At 42.9% G+C, this 14,718-nt stretch overlaps 1 protein-coding gene across 7 annotated transcripts in view; it reads right to left on the reverse strand.

Moving 5' to 3' along the window:
• The window catches only part of LOC308301728 (uncharacterized protein), a gene marked incomplete at its 5' end in the record, with an annotated part of 91,415 nt that extends 77,402 nt beyond the window's left edge, over positions 1–14,013 (reverse strand). For 5 of the 7 annotated variants that reach the window (XM_080745807.1, XM_080745809.1, XM_080745810.1 and 2 more), the window contains one exon: positions 13,940–14,013. In XM_080745807.1, coding sequence (XP_080601933.1) covers positions 13,940–14,013 — 74 coding nt within the window. Of the gene's footprint in view, positions 1–3,286; positions 4,122–5,240; positions 5,327–13,939 lie in introns of those variants that run through there. The other 2 variants (XM_080745813.1, XM_080745812.1) reach the window with 2 other exon arrangements.
• Between the last annotated feature and the right edge of the window lie 705 nt (positions 14,014–14,718).

Raw genomic sequence — 14,718 nt, forward strand, 5'->3', positions numbered from 1 at the left:
TATATAGGCATTCCCAGATATGGGCTTAATATTGATGACATCAGGGATCTCCATATATGGGCATGAAAGGGACAGAATGAATTTGCCAGTGTGACTCTTATCATGGCAACCACGCTGGTTATCATGAGACTGACACAATATTATGTCCATATATGGGCATTCCCTACAGTCTTAACTATACATATTTCCCTCTGAAGTGGGAAACCAACATGCACACACGTTTTATAAATCGTGGTTTCTTTATAGCTCAGCGTAGGATGGATTGGAAGAGCAAAGGCCAGAATTCAGCTCCACCTCACCTCACCTCAATCTCCTCCTCTCCTTCAGACCTCATCTTCCCTCTCCTTTCTCTCCATCTCCTCACCTTCTACGCCTCTTTCCACCCCCTTTCCCTCTCCTCTCTTCTCTTCCCTTCCTCTCTCAAACTCCTCTCCTGTTCTCGCTCCCCCTCTCCTGGTCCCTCCAGATGGCTGTTTAGCAGAGTCTGTGCTCTTAGCAACAAGCCATACAAGGGCCGAGAGAAAGAGACACTGAACAAACACTCCCATCACTCATCCTGGTCGGTCCGCATTCATTTACATCTGCATTACTGCTATTGCTCTGGAGACTCAAGGAGTTCCATCTTCCCTTGGGCAAGGCACTTCATGAATCCCAATAGCTCGGGTGGGGCTCAGTATCCACCCGTTTGTTTCCCCAATCCCGATTAAAATGCTCGAGTAGCCTAGTGTAGTATTGCCAGTCGCCACGAGTTGGACTAAAAGATGCATATACCAAACACATTTTCCAAAAGCAAAACTATGCCGCATCAAGGGGTTTAATAGGTAGGCCCTAAAAGTATGTCCTTGAGTGCAGGGGAATATTTTGGGTTAAAACTGTTTCCGGTTTGATAGTTCCGGCCAAAGTGTAGTCCGTCTAGGTCTAGGACTACAACATGACGTAAAGTGGTTTCCACTCCCGACCGGATCAAACCCCCGAAAAGTGAAGGGACCATAGGCTAGGAGTATGAGCCAGGCTGTTGCAGTGAAGAGGAAACACTACTTTTGCTCAAAATAGGGGCGTCAGGTTTAAGTACCATATAGTGGTCATGGGCAGGTTTGGCCCATAATACTTTATACATCATGGCAGACCATTTTCAACATGAAGAGTTGGAGAGACGTGAAACTAGTTTGAAGTAGTCAAGTTATGTTATCATTGCATTTTAATGCAATGATGAAAACTCTAGCTGAAATGTCTCGCTATGTCACAACCCCACCCACAGCTTCATCCCAGGGATCCTCCTGTGTTAATCAGTCCTACATTCCTTCTCAACCTCACTTCCCTCCCTTCAGCCAATGAGATCTGGCGACTACACGTTCCTCTCACCTGTCCCTCATTAGCTCTACTTGTAATCATCCAATCACATTCGCTATTCACTCCCTTCACAAACAATTCACCATCTTTACATACACATGTAAACCTGTGATGTGACAATAAAGTCTGATTATAACTGTCGAGCGTCTGAACGTGGGTGACAACAATGACGGAGGAGGTCTTCGCAAAATGCGATGGTTACAACTCGTCTGGTACACACAGTGACAGTGTTCAACATGTTGAGCTACTTGTAACAAAACATGTTATGTTTATACTGTACATAGCATGAATAAACATTCATTTTAATTCATTTTAAAAGATGAAAATGGCAACGTTAGTTAACTAGAAAGATGAAATTGGAAGTTGCAAGTGTGGTTGTCGCGACTATATTCTGCAGCACGTTAACTGTCATGTGAAGCTCAACCATTACTCGAGCTGGGACCACTCCTCAAATGTGTTTCCTTCAATTTCCAATTGCATCTGATTTCCATCAATTTGCAATGGCATCTGATTCTCAAAAAGGTTTATCTATTGGTGAAAATAAAGTTTCCCTAGGACTACAGCGTGTTGCCCCTATCCACTCTGGACGTTCATAATGAACGGATTTCAGAGCACTCTGTGACATCAAAACCAGGTCGGAGCATATTGTCACAGCGTCATTGTCTTCGTTGTATCACTGTAAAGCTTGGACCCTTCTGTGTCTACTTGTCTGTCCCCAGGGATGGAGACTTTTCACGAGGGGATTCAGCATGATGTATACGTCGCACCGAATATACATAGCTGATTTACAAGCTCGCAAGACGTCACCATGCAATGTGTTGTGAGGAAGACCCATAGTCTTTCACGAAATTCTCTCTCACACACACACACACACACACACACACACACACACACACACACACACACACACACACACACACACACACACACACACACACACACACACACACACACACACACACACACACACACACACACACACACACACACACACACACACACACACACACACAAAACGTCCATGTCCTTGCCATTTGGGTAATGGGGATGGGCTGTGAGTCTGTGTGTGTGACTGTGTGTGTGTGTGTGTGTGTGTGTGTGTGTGTGTGTGTGTGTGTGTGTGTGTGTGTGTGTGTGTGTGCGCGTGCGTGCGTGCGTGCGTGCGTGCGCACACTTGTGTGTGTTTAACAGAAGAATAGATCCCTGTTTAGTCTTGGTCTCTGAGTCCACTCAGAAAACAAATAGCTGACTGTCTCTCCGAACATCTCTCTTTCACCATTTCTTTTCACACTATCCCTTCACTCTTAAACTTTCTCTTGGCTTTCTCTCTCTTTGTGAGCAGAGCGTGCCACAAACGCCTGTATTGTTGCGATGCCTTGAGACATAAAACACCCAGCGGGAGAAAGAGGGTATCATTGCATCCAGCTCCATAAAGTTCTGTTGGATACTTGCAGTACAAGGACCAAAAGTCACACAATATACTATATATAGTATAGCGTCGTTGTCAGGTGGGAACCTCGTATCTCCAAAACCGTTTCTTTTGTATTTATCATTTTTAAAATGATTTAAACTAGTGAAAACAGCCGATCTACAAGGACACAACACCTCGCACCGCGAGGCGTTGTGTGCTTGTAGATCAGCTGTTTTCACTACTTTTGTGCGATCGTGGCCATATGATGAAGCATATAACTTTGTGAAAAAATGTACAAATTTGAAACTTAGAAATACGAGGTTTCTGCCCGACGGTGACTATAGTATAGTTACTTTAGTCAATAGACTTCAGTCAGTAGTCATCATCATCACAAATCCCCTCTCAGGCTGTTTTACAAGCAGAATAAGGAAACATAATGTAATAATAATTGCATGACAGTGCAAACATTTACCCTTTGATTTTGTATAATTTACTGTGTAACAAACACATGGACATTGGACTTACTTCCTTCCTTTGAAGCATCCATAGATCCCAGCCATGCTGTTACGGGAGGACAGAGAATTCTCCTAAGGAAATCCAAACCTCTGTCGATTCTTTTGTGCCCCCTCTCGCTCTCCAAGAGAAGGTGATGTCCTCCTCCCTCCTGCTCTATCCAAACTGTGTAGAAAACGCTCTATAACGCAACGCTCTGTGGTAGTGTCCTTTGAGACAAAGAGCAAAAGATGCCACTCCAAATTTTTCCTTTCTTTTTGTTGTATTTGTATTCACAGAAGACACCTCTGTCTTCTGAGTCAAGGCATCCTCTTGCGCAAGTGACTCTCAAGTGGCTTCACAGGAGGACCCTGACAATGCGTTTGAGCGTCAAAAACCTTGGGTTCTGTATTAAGCTCCTCTCTTAAAAAGTTCCACTGAGACCTTGTCAGAAGACCTCACAGCCCATTACTGGGCACTCTGCTCACTGTTCTGGCAGCCTTTGTCAGTGTCGGGTAAGAATACTGCATACAACTCCTGTGTAAACCCTCGGCAGCAGTGGAGGCACAGGAAGCCAGCCTCAACTTTATTCCACATTCAAGCACACACAATCCCAAGGAGAGGAGCCAAGAAAAGGATTAACACAAAGAAGAATGGAAACACTACAACTAAAAGACTCACTAACTCCCTAGCCTTGCTTTAAACTTTGCTGGGAATTGCAGCCCCAAGAGTCGTCCACGTTCTGAGAGAAAACCACATACGTTAGAACTCCAGCTGGATGCAAAGCAAAGGACTCTAGACTAGAACTGTCTACTGTATAATAATTGACTGACTGACTGACTGACCGACTGGCTGCCGCATGCCTCTCTCCTTTCCTCCAAGCCACTGGTGGTACAGTATGCTGAAGAGGGTGGGACAGAGGGAAAGAGGAGGGACCATAGGAGGAGGCAAGTGTGAAGAAATCGCTGCCAGATGCAGTTCTCACCCTCCCACCTCCTCACTCTCTCTCTCTCTCTCTCTCTCTCTGTCTCTCTCTCTCTCTGTCTCTCTCTCTCTCACCCCTCTCAGTATGGAGCCTAGAAGTTGTGCGACAGCCTGTCGAAGCTAATCACTATTAAGTAGTAGTAGGCTTAACCACCTTCAGCCCACTACAGCCCCCTGTGTGTGTGCATGCATGCTCTGCTCGTGTGTGTGTGCGAGTGGGGGGGGGGGCATAAGGGCTGATCCCAGCTGAGTTTCCCTTCCACAGACACACATGTACATATGTCGAAACACACACACACACACACACACACACACACACACACACACACACACACACACACACACACACACACACACACACACACACACACACACACACACACACACACACACACACACACACACACACTGTGTCAACAGATACTATCGATCTGAATACCTCATTTATACTTTGTACGACTGTGTCACTCACCCAAAATAACTGATATGAAAAGCAGTTATTCTTTTCAGCAAGCAATCTGGTCATACAATAAAGTACAGAATACATATTAGCCCTAAGTACTGGTAAGTGTAATGAAGTTACCGGTAGTTTACTTCACTTCACTCATCAGTGGCAGGATAAGAGGTCTCCAATGCAACCCCTATGAATTCACATTACACTCACTGATCAGTCTGATAACCTAAACATACACAGTTAGGCCTACAGTACAACAGGATTCACATTATTCACACATAGTATGGATTCTGGACACATATTCAGAAAATCACACCCATGGCAGTTTCACAGTGACAAAATGCTTCAATTAATTTTTTTGGGTTAACCTGATGGATAACATGTGATTAAGGTGGCGATTACAAACTGGAAATCAAAAGAGAGGTTGTCATGGTTTGCTTTGTCGACCCATTGTGGACCAAAAATGATATTAGTAGCCGGATATGGGTGCGTAAGCTGGCCGTGTTGCGTTACACAAAATCAATTGATCATCAAGGTAGTCACTCGTACCTGGAAGCAATTTCTCAATCCCAAGTTCCCAACATGCCTAAACTGATGTCACTGGGCTCTGTGTGGGTCGTGGGACTGTGTGTTCCTTGTTGTCTTTCTGTGTGATTCATTTATCACTTAAGTTCAGACATGCTGAAACTCATCTATGTTGCCCAACTCTCCAGTGAGCAGTGTGTTTGTGTGTGCGTTTGTGTATGTGTGTGGGTATGTGTGTGTGTGTGTGTGTGTGTGTGTGTGTGTGTGTGTGTGTGTGTGTGTGTGTGTGTGTGTGTGTGCATGTGTGTGTGTGTGTCAGTGTAAACATTTATATAAAGTCAATGGTGTAAACAAAGACATAGCGCATGAATCAGTTCCAGAGTCCAGCAGCTCCATTTCAGCAGAACAATATCTCTCCCCTCTCTCCACATGCTCTGACTGACACACACACACACACACACACACAGAGCGACACAGACACACACACACAGACAGACAGACAGACAGACACACACACGCGCGCGCGCGCGCGCACACACGCACACACACACGGTTAGTTGGTAGGAAAAGCTTTGAAATGTAGGGATTGCAAAATTGTTTTCATTAACAAGCCGTGAATCAAGATGCTGAGATTTCCCTTTTCCCGCCCAGATTCACTTCATCTTCAACCTGGAAAGACTACATTTGGAGGTCTAAGATTTATGATACACAGTGAGCAGCACTGATGAATTCTGGATTCTGATTTATTATCTGGATTCTTATTTATAATGATTATATTTATATTATATACATTTATTTTTATTTTTTTAATGAAAAGATAGGCCTCGAGGCAGCCAGTAGTTACTAGAGCAGGGGTCCAAGCTCAATGCCTCGCAGCGCGAGGCGTTGTTGTGAGCTTGTAGATCGGCTATTTTTGGCAAAGAGGTTTGGTGTAGAGTGGAAAAAGAGCAGCAAGTACAGAGTGAAAGGTCAAGTTTATTAAGTATTGACAGTTCGAGTGGTTAATTATCTGAAAACACAAATTTACATGAACCCAAAATACACTGATGATTGTGGTGTCAAACGATGAAACTATATGGAATCTATGAAAAGGTTGTGGGCCCGGGGTCCCTGCTTCATCTCTCTCTTAACTAAGGGGTCCTTGGCCTGAAAAGGTTGAAGACCCCTGTACTAGAGGTTATTTAACTCCAGTGTTATTACCAGAGTCAAGATACCAGACCCAGTACGCACACACTTTATTTAGTGTAACATGAGAGAAATGATTCCATTCTGGAAATAACAAGACAACAGCTAGCCCCACTAACTAGTGGCCCCTAGAGGCAGTGTTGCTCCTTACACCCAACCAAGTAGAACCAACTCATAGAGCCATGTGTAAAAATACAATCAAATAGACATCTCAAATAACTAGAAAGTGCCTAAAAACTAAGCTCCGGACAGATGGAGACACAATATCTATAAATTAAAGGCCTTTAGCCTGATGGAGATAATTAACTGTAAGTACTCAAAAGTCAGACGGATAGGCAAAGAAGAACAGTACTATGGGGCTTTTAAGCCGTGACATCATTTTGTAGGCAAAGGAGAATCTGCCCCCAGAGCATTTTCTGTCCCTCGCTATTTAAAAAAACAACGACTAAAAAATAACGACTAAAGTATAATTCTAACACTTTCCTTTCAACAACAAAGAGAAGAAAAATGTGTAAATAGTAAAAATAGTAAAAAGATTCACGGAAACTGTGGGCAGAAATTCTCCTCTGCCTACAAAATGATGTCATACTTAACAGCCCCTAGAGCGTCTTAATCCAAAGCAACTGTAACAACTTTGTTGCAGCTTTGTTTGTTACTGTTTGACACTGTATATCCACCAGGAGAAACATTTGGGCAAATGAAGGCCCTCTGCTCAACCAGCTGACTTTTATCAAGTGTTTCAGGGTAGGCCTTGCTCAATATTATTTTCAGAAAAAAGTTCAAAGTGGCATTGCAATTTGATTACTTCACATTTTTCAGCACCAGATGCAAGTCCTCTGTGATGGTCAAAGAAAGACACATTCAACACCACAAATATTCCCAATTAAACCTCATCAATCACATCTGTGGTGCGAGACAATATAAGTGGGATCGACGTGGCAGGTGCTTACATACAGTGGGTTATTAACTCATATTGTGCCTATCCTGAACTAGTTCGGGATAGTTTGGACCTTATTAACGTTCGGGGTGCCAATCCCGAACTAGTTCGGCTTTAAAAAAAAAAAATATGAATTTACGAGCCGGGCCGCCGGCCGTCATCCGTTTAAACGGCCCGCGAGAGCGTCGCACCGCCGATATTTGCCATCCACTCCAATGCAATCCAGGATCTTTAGAGCTCATTTTCTCTGTTCCATGCATATCCATGAGGTGTGCAAGGTTTAATCACGGCTAAATCGCCGAAAATAGGGCTTCTAAAATGCTTGGTAGCCAATAGCTAACTTCAAGCTAACTTCATCCTGTTCCTGTACATGCACAAAGGAAAGTGTTCAGGCGCGTCATGGCTGCGCACGGCTTGTGCATATACAGCGTATGTCTATGGTGGATTCTATGGCATACATGTATACACAATGGCATACAAATCTGAGATATCAAACTTATATTTTAGGTGTGGTACAGATTCTACAGAAGAAGGCTCCTTTTTACACTGTACATGTCAATGTAAAAGTTAAAACATTCTTAAAACATACAAATAAAACATTCACACTCACAGCAATAGAGATAGATGATAACTGAGTGTGAATATTTTAATTCAAATATATATTTTGTTAAATTAATTTGAATTGTTTCCCCAAATCATCCCACAGTCCGGCGGTTTGACACATCTGTGCTAGAGCAAAGGTCATGGGGTCACCAAAGTCAGTAGGGTCAACCTAGCAGGAGCATGAATGTGCTCTGCAAGTTTCCTGGCAATCCGCCGATTATATCTCTCTAGGTCGTCCTCAGATATCAAGTTGAGATATGCTGTGTATATGGTGGTGCTTTGTCATCTTTTCTTTGTATTACAAAACTACCTATGCTGTATGCAGTAACTGCTGCATGTAAATGAACAAAGAAAAAGTAAGAAGACTAAATCAGAAACACACTACGAGTTGCTGCTCATGTAAAACCAGGCCAATCCAATTACACAACTGGTGCACGCTTGCCACACACTGGAGAAGCCAGTGGTTTGACAGTAGTGCTACACAAAACAGCGGAGGACGTTACACCAATGAGACATTCTCTATCTTGTGTAGGCATGCAGCTTGGAATTCTAGGCCCCGCGGCCCAGGATAACACAACAAACTGGACTCTCTCAATATTTAAAATCTAAAATGACACGATACATCTATCTTCTGCTCACCATAAAACCTGAATTAGCTATTTTCATTTTCATGCATGCTGAATTCTGGTTTAGAATGAGAGGACCCAGATCATAAAACAAATGTAGGGCATCTAGACTGTTAATGTTCAGTTTGTCCACTGCAAAATCAAGACATCAAAACAAGAACTTTCTTTTGAATAATCCTGGACAATGGACATTCACACGCACACATCTTGTGCGTGTGATTGGAATTATGCTCAAATTCCAAACAATTAGAAGCTCATTGAACATGATTCCTCCCATTCTCTAAAGTGTGCACGTGTGCGTGTTTATGCATGCATGCGTGCGTGCATGCGTGAGTGAGTGTGTGCATGTGTGCGCATACATTCATCAATCATACACTGTTCTGTTTATAGAACCAAGAGGAATGTCGGTCAGTTTCCCCCCAAAGAAGAAGAAAAAAATGATGTTGGTATTTCCTGAAACAGCCTGAGTCTGGCCCTACTGAAACACAGACAGAGAGAGAGAGAAGGAGGGCCGATACAGAGAGAGGAAAGAGATAGAGAAAAGAAAGGAACTGGAGACAGACAGACAGAGGGTGTGGGGGGGGGGGGGGGGGGGGGGAGATGTGACAGTGGTTAGCGGAAGAGATAAACATGGACGACAGAAAACTAAACGCAATAAATGTCGGGGAGACTGATAGAAAGGGACGGAAAGAGTCAAAAAGAGAGAAGAGAAGGTTGCAATAGACAGACCACACACTATGTAGGCCATGGGTTTTCAACAGGGGGTCCGGGACCCCTAGGGTGTCCTCAGAGTTAATACAGGGGGTCCTCCAAAACTTGAGTGATAGAACCTTTTTTCCCCTTTTCTTATATTAATCACTTGAACACTAGTGTCCATTTTCTGAGAACTGTAGCCAAAAATAGCAGATCTACAAGCTTGTAGATCGGTTATTTTCAACAAAGAGGTTTGGTGTAGATGCGGAAAAGAGCAGACTAAGTACAAAATGAAAGGTCAAGTTTATTAAGTATTGATGGTTCAAGTGGTTAAATATCTGCAAACACAAATTGACTGAATTGATTGAATACACAAATGTATCCAAAATACACTGATGATCGTGCTGTCAAACGAAACTATATGGAATCTATGAACAGGTTGTGGGGGTCCCTGCTTCATCTCTCTCTCAACTAAGGGGTCCTTGGCCTGAAAACATTAAAGACCCCTGTTGTAGGCAATCAGACATCAGTTTGTCTATCAATAATAATAACATCGTCATCATCATTAGCATTATCATCATCATCATCATCTGCTTATTGCTTTTCAAGTACTCCAAGATGCTCTATGGGACAACAAAGCAATATTGGACAGAGCCAACCAACCCTTTATGAGTAAATGATGGAACTAACTACTAATAATGGTCAGTCGATGGCTTCCATCGCGAGGCTTCGTTTCTAGTGGTTAGATCTCTGGGCGAGCCAGAGGCCCCATTTTCCCTTCTCTCGATCTCTCGCTTTCCTCTTATTCTTTTCATCCCCCTTTCCCTTCCAATTCACTATACTCTCTTCCCCTCTTGCTCTGATTTGCGGTTTCTCAACGAGCAGAAACCAATGTGTCTTGCCTTCTTTCTGTCTGCCTTTTATTAATTTACTTCTGTGCAGTTTGAACTTGTTTTTCTGCAAGATGTACACCACGCAAGAGCACGCGTAAGCAAATTCGGTCAACACACGCACAAAACACAACGCTTTGGTTCCCTTAACCTTCAAAAAAATAGAGAGGGGGGTGCAGAATGAGTGCAGAATTCCACCTAACATCTGGAAGTGATCTTCAGAGTGTCTCTCTCTCTCGCTCTCTCTCCTTCTATGTTGTAATGTGAATAGCTCTGTAATAATACCCCTGCTCTGAGCCTACCACACTGGGTCCTGTGCATGTGAGAGGGGGGGGAGATAGAGAGAGAGAGAGAGAGAGAGAGAGAGAGAGAGAGAGAGAGAGAGAGAGAGAGAGAGAGAGAGAGAGGAGACACGGGGAGAGAGAGTTTACACATGACAGTCCTGTGGGATGTGCTAAGAACTAGTTTTTCTCCTCAATGTACAGATGCACTCTTCTTTCCTCCTCCTTTCTCCCTCTCTACCAGTGCCTGTGTACCTCTCTCTCTCTCTCTCTGTGTGTCCTTTCAAAGTCGCCTCTACTAGTTCTACTAAAGTTTACAAGGTAATAAAAAGTAAAATTGCTCTCTTCAACATCACTTTTACACACACACACACACACACACACACACACACACACACACACACACACACACACACACACACACACACACACACACACACACACACACACACACACACACACACACACACACACACACACACTAGATGACGGCACACAAGTGACATATGATTATAATGAAGTGATTTACCTGCCTGACTCTCTCCGACACTCCTGGGAGCTGGCCTGTCTGAATGTGTGCGTGCATGCCGCGCATGTTCGTGTACGTATATCCGCCCTACATCGTTTTGTGTGGTATTGTGTATGTTGCCTGACCTAATCAGCTTTATGGTCAGCTGACTGACTGTCAACCGTCAGCAGGTCAAACACACACACACACACACACACACACACACACACACACACACACACACACACACACACACACACACACACACACACACACACACACACACACACACACACACACACACACACAAATTTACAGGACAAGAACCGGGATTAGTCCGTCGTTGTAAGTAAATATATATACTGTGTGTATATACATATATATTTAAATATCTGTTAGTACTTCTCATTTTGCAATTCTTTCTTTCTCCATCTCACAAATGCACATGCATTCACATACACACAGAGACACAGACACACCCACAAGCACCTTTTCAATTAGATTATCAGCTGTGGTGGCCTCCATCAATCCTATGTACTCTACTTCAACGAGTAGGATGTACAGTGCAGTCTTTTTATGGCAGGACTCTGAAGGAGGTTAGTGTGTGCGTGCGTGCGTGTGTGCGTGCGTGCGTGTCCAGAGCTAATCTCACAAACCGTGAAGATATTGCAAGTGGGCCCCTAAACAATTGCCACACACCACTAATAATATATTAAATATTGAATATAATAATCATTTTAATATATAAACCGTGCACAAAAAGTAAGGAAACCTGACTTCAGTCCATTATATCTCCCCTTTAATAATACCAAATGGTATTGTGTTCATATCATTTTTATCGTTGATTAGTCACCTTTACAACGCGGTACAGCTTGTAAGCATCGGGCATTCGTGGAATGAGCAACACAGCCAAACGTGTGGGTAGAGCTGACCAAAGATTTGCCAAAATGGCCTATAATACTGTTCTGCTGGCATTCACTCTCGTTTTGGGCTTCAAGTGCTGGCAGGTGTGTGCCAGTCACAGGTATGTGCCAGTCACAGGTGGGTGCCTAGCACCTGAGCATGGGTTCTGCCAGAATTTGGGACCTAAAGCTATCCTCCAGGATGACAACAATCGCCCCCACAGAGCCAGGATCATCAGAGAGTACCTCCAGAATTTGGGAGTAGAGTGGATGTAATGGGAGTCCAGATCTCAACCCAATTGAACACTTGTGGGATCAGCTTGGGCAAGCTGTACGTGCTAGAGTGAACTCTTTTTTTCTTTTTAACATTGAAAAATGACTTTGGGAACGAGATTGATTGATCATTAAAATAAACATGCTCTGAAAATGCACTGGCCCACCCATCAGACAGTTAAGTGGTCAGATAGGTGGCTGCCAGCGGACACTTTGGGCCCCGATCCTGAAAACGTTGAGAACCACTGGTTCATGATGTGCAACAAATAGTGCATTCATTTGGCACTTGATCCAAGGACCAATGACAATCAAACTGCAGGACTACTGTTGAAATATAGGTCGCCACTCGCCAGGGAGGGACATAACCTGGGATTCTAAAATATAAATAAATATATATATTCAGACAGAAGACTAACAGTAGACACTTATCTTCTGAGATCATTCTTCTAACACCACAGAGTCAACAGTCAGACTGTCTGTGTTGGGGATTAAAGTGGTTCACAGACCGTGGAAGACAAACGCTTTAATCTGGGCTGTCCTTGACCTGACTATCCAACAACACTGTGCTCATCATACAGTGTGTGTGTGTGTGTGTGTGTGTGTGTGTGTGTGTGTGTGTGTGTGTGTGTGTGTGTGTGTGTGTGTGTGTGTGTGTGTCTGTGTGTGCAGACTGTGCACACATGTCAGGGAAGGACAGAATTGTGAATGCATAGCTTTTTGGACAGATACACAGATGCCTCACCCACAGTCTATAAAGGTTTTAAAACAATGTATTGGGCTAGCTTAAATCTACTCACTATAATAGACAACTAAGTCCAAATCCATATCGATTTCTGACACAGAATAACATGCTTGAGAGTAGTGGGGACCTGTGGCATGGCTCTCCAGACAAGGTTTATGATGCATGGTCTTATCAAGGCAATCAATAAAAAGGCTTCAGCTGAGGTGGGGGACAAAATCAATGGGGATAATAACACAGTGTCTACAACAACAAGACATGACATGACATCTTTTGGATCATATTGGCACTGGCAATGGTATAAAGTAACTGAGTACATTTACTTAAGTAGTGTACATAAGTACCAACAATTTTGAGGTATTTGTACTTCTGTAGTATTTCCAATATTTAAAACTTTTACTTCTACGCCACTACATCTCAGAGGGCAGGCAAATGTTGTACTTTTACTCTACAATTACATGACAACTTTATACTTTTGATTATAATTACAAATCACTTCTGCCTCACATTTCGGCTATTTGAAAACAATTCAAAGCCTTGTTAGCCTGTAGATCTGCTATTCTGAGCTAAAGGATTTATATAAATTTTATTCATTGGAAAATGTGTGAAATGGGAATGAGTAATTTCTACTTTTGGTACTTTAGGTACATTTTGATACCAATACTTTACATTTACTCAAGTAAATTTTGAATTCCGAACTTCTACTTGTATCAGAGTAGGCAATTTCTACATTGCAGTATTGGTACTTTTACTTTAATGTAAAGAATTTGAGTAGCTTACTTTTCCGATCTGGAGTGCATATTGGCCGCAAAACCACTCTCATGCATTCGCAATTTCGCATCACCTTCACGTTCAATGAGAATCGTGATCTAGAGACAGGACTTTTTTTTTTACTCTCGACTTTGTCGGTCAATGAAATGAAAGCAAAACAATGGAGGATAGATAGTGCACTATTATTGATTATCAATCAAAGACCACACCAGTGCAGTGCCCTTCCAATTATAAGTTCTAAAAACAAAGTTAGACTTCGCAGAGATCTATCGCATACTTTTATGTGGAAAGGACAGTGGTGGTGGGGGAACTTACCAGGTCTGCTCCTCTACCTCTATTTCAAAGGGTTTCAGGGTGAAGTCATCCCTCAGTGACTGAAACCAAGCCATCAGTGACGTTAGTACAGTGGAGCTGCTGGCTAATCATTAGATTATTTCTCTCTCCAGGCCTGGAGTGTCCGTGGCGTCTTGTTCTCCCATGTAACGTTCAGGTGCGCCTGTAAACTCGTAAAGTGCCATGTCATGTCACTTTTAGGAGTTTACAGACGCACCAATAAATAGTTCAAATTTCTATTACCTGCGTTTCCTGCCCAATGGGGACACTTACTTCACCGCAGTTTTAAATTTACTTACAGTAAAAGACAAATGTTTGACAACTACAGAAATAGGCTACTGAATCGTCTCCGTGAGGTTTTGACGTAGACTAATAACTAGTCATTATTACCTCAACAAAAAGTGTATCTGTTGTGCCTGAAACTGCCCATTTCAGGCACTAAATCGCAATTATTTTTTTCGGAACGGAAAATACGGTGAACTGGTCTGATTGGATCTTTCACACTGGTGGGTCGTCTAGTTGTGGTCCTCGTTTCCACAATTTTGAGACTACACGAACGCACCTTGAGTGAGTGTAGTTAGTAGCACCGCCCAACTGACCTCAGATCAGATAAGTAGCCTAATTGCCAGTCTTCTTTTAGAAAGTACTTTTTTTATGTCGCATTTTCTAACAAGTGATTACAACATGTGCTTAAGAGAGATATATGAATGTGTTCATTCAATGAGTTTGTTCATTCAATGGAAACAAAGCGCCGAAACAAG

Source organism: Nannobrachium achirus, assembly GCF_963921795.1.
Source record: "Nannobrachium achirus genome assembly, chromosome: 17".
Taxonomy (NCBI): Eukaryota; Metazoa; Chordata; class Actinopteri; order Myctophiformes; family Myctophidae; genus Nannobrachium; species Nannobrachium achirus.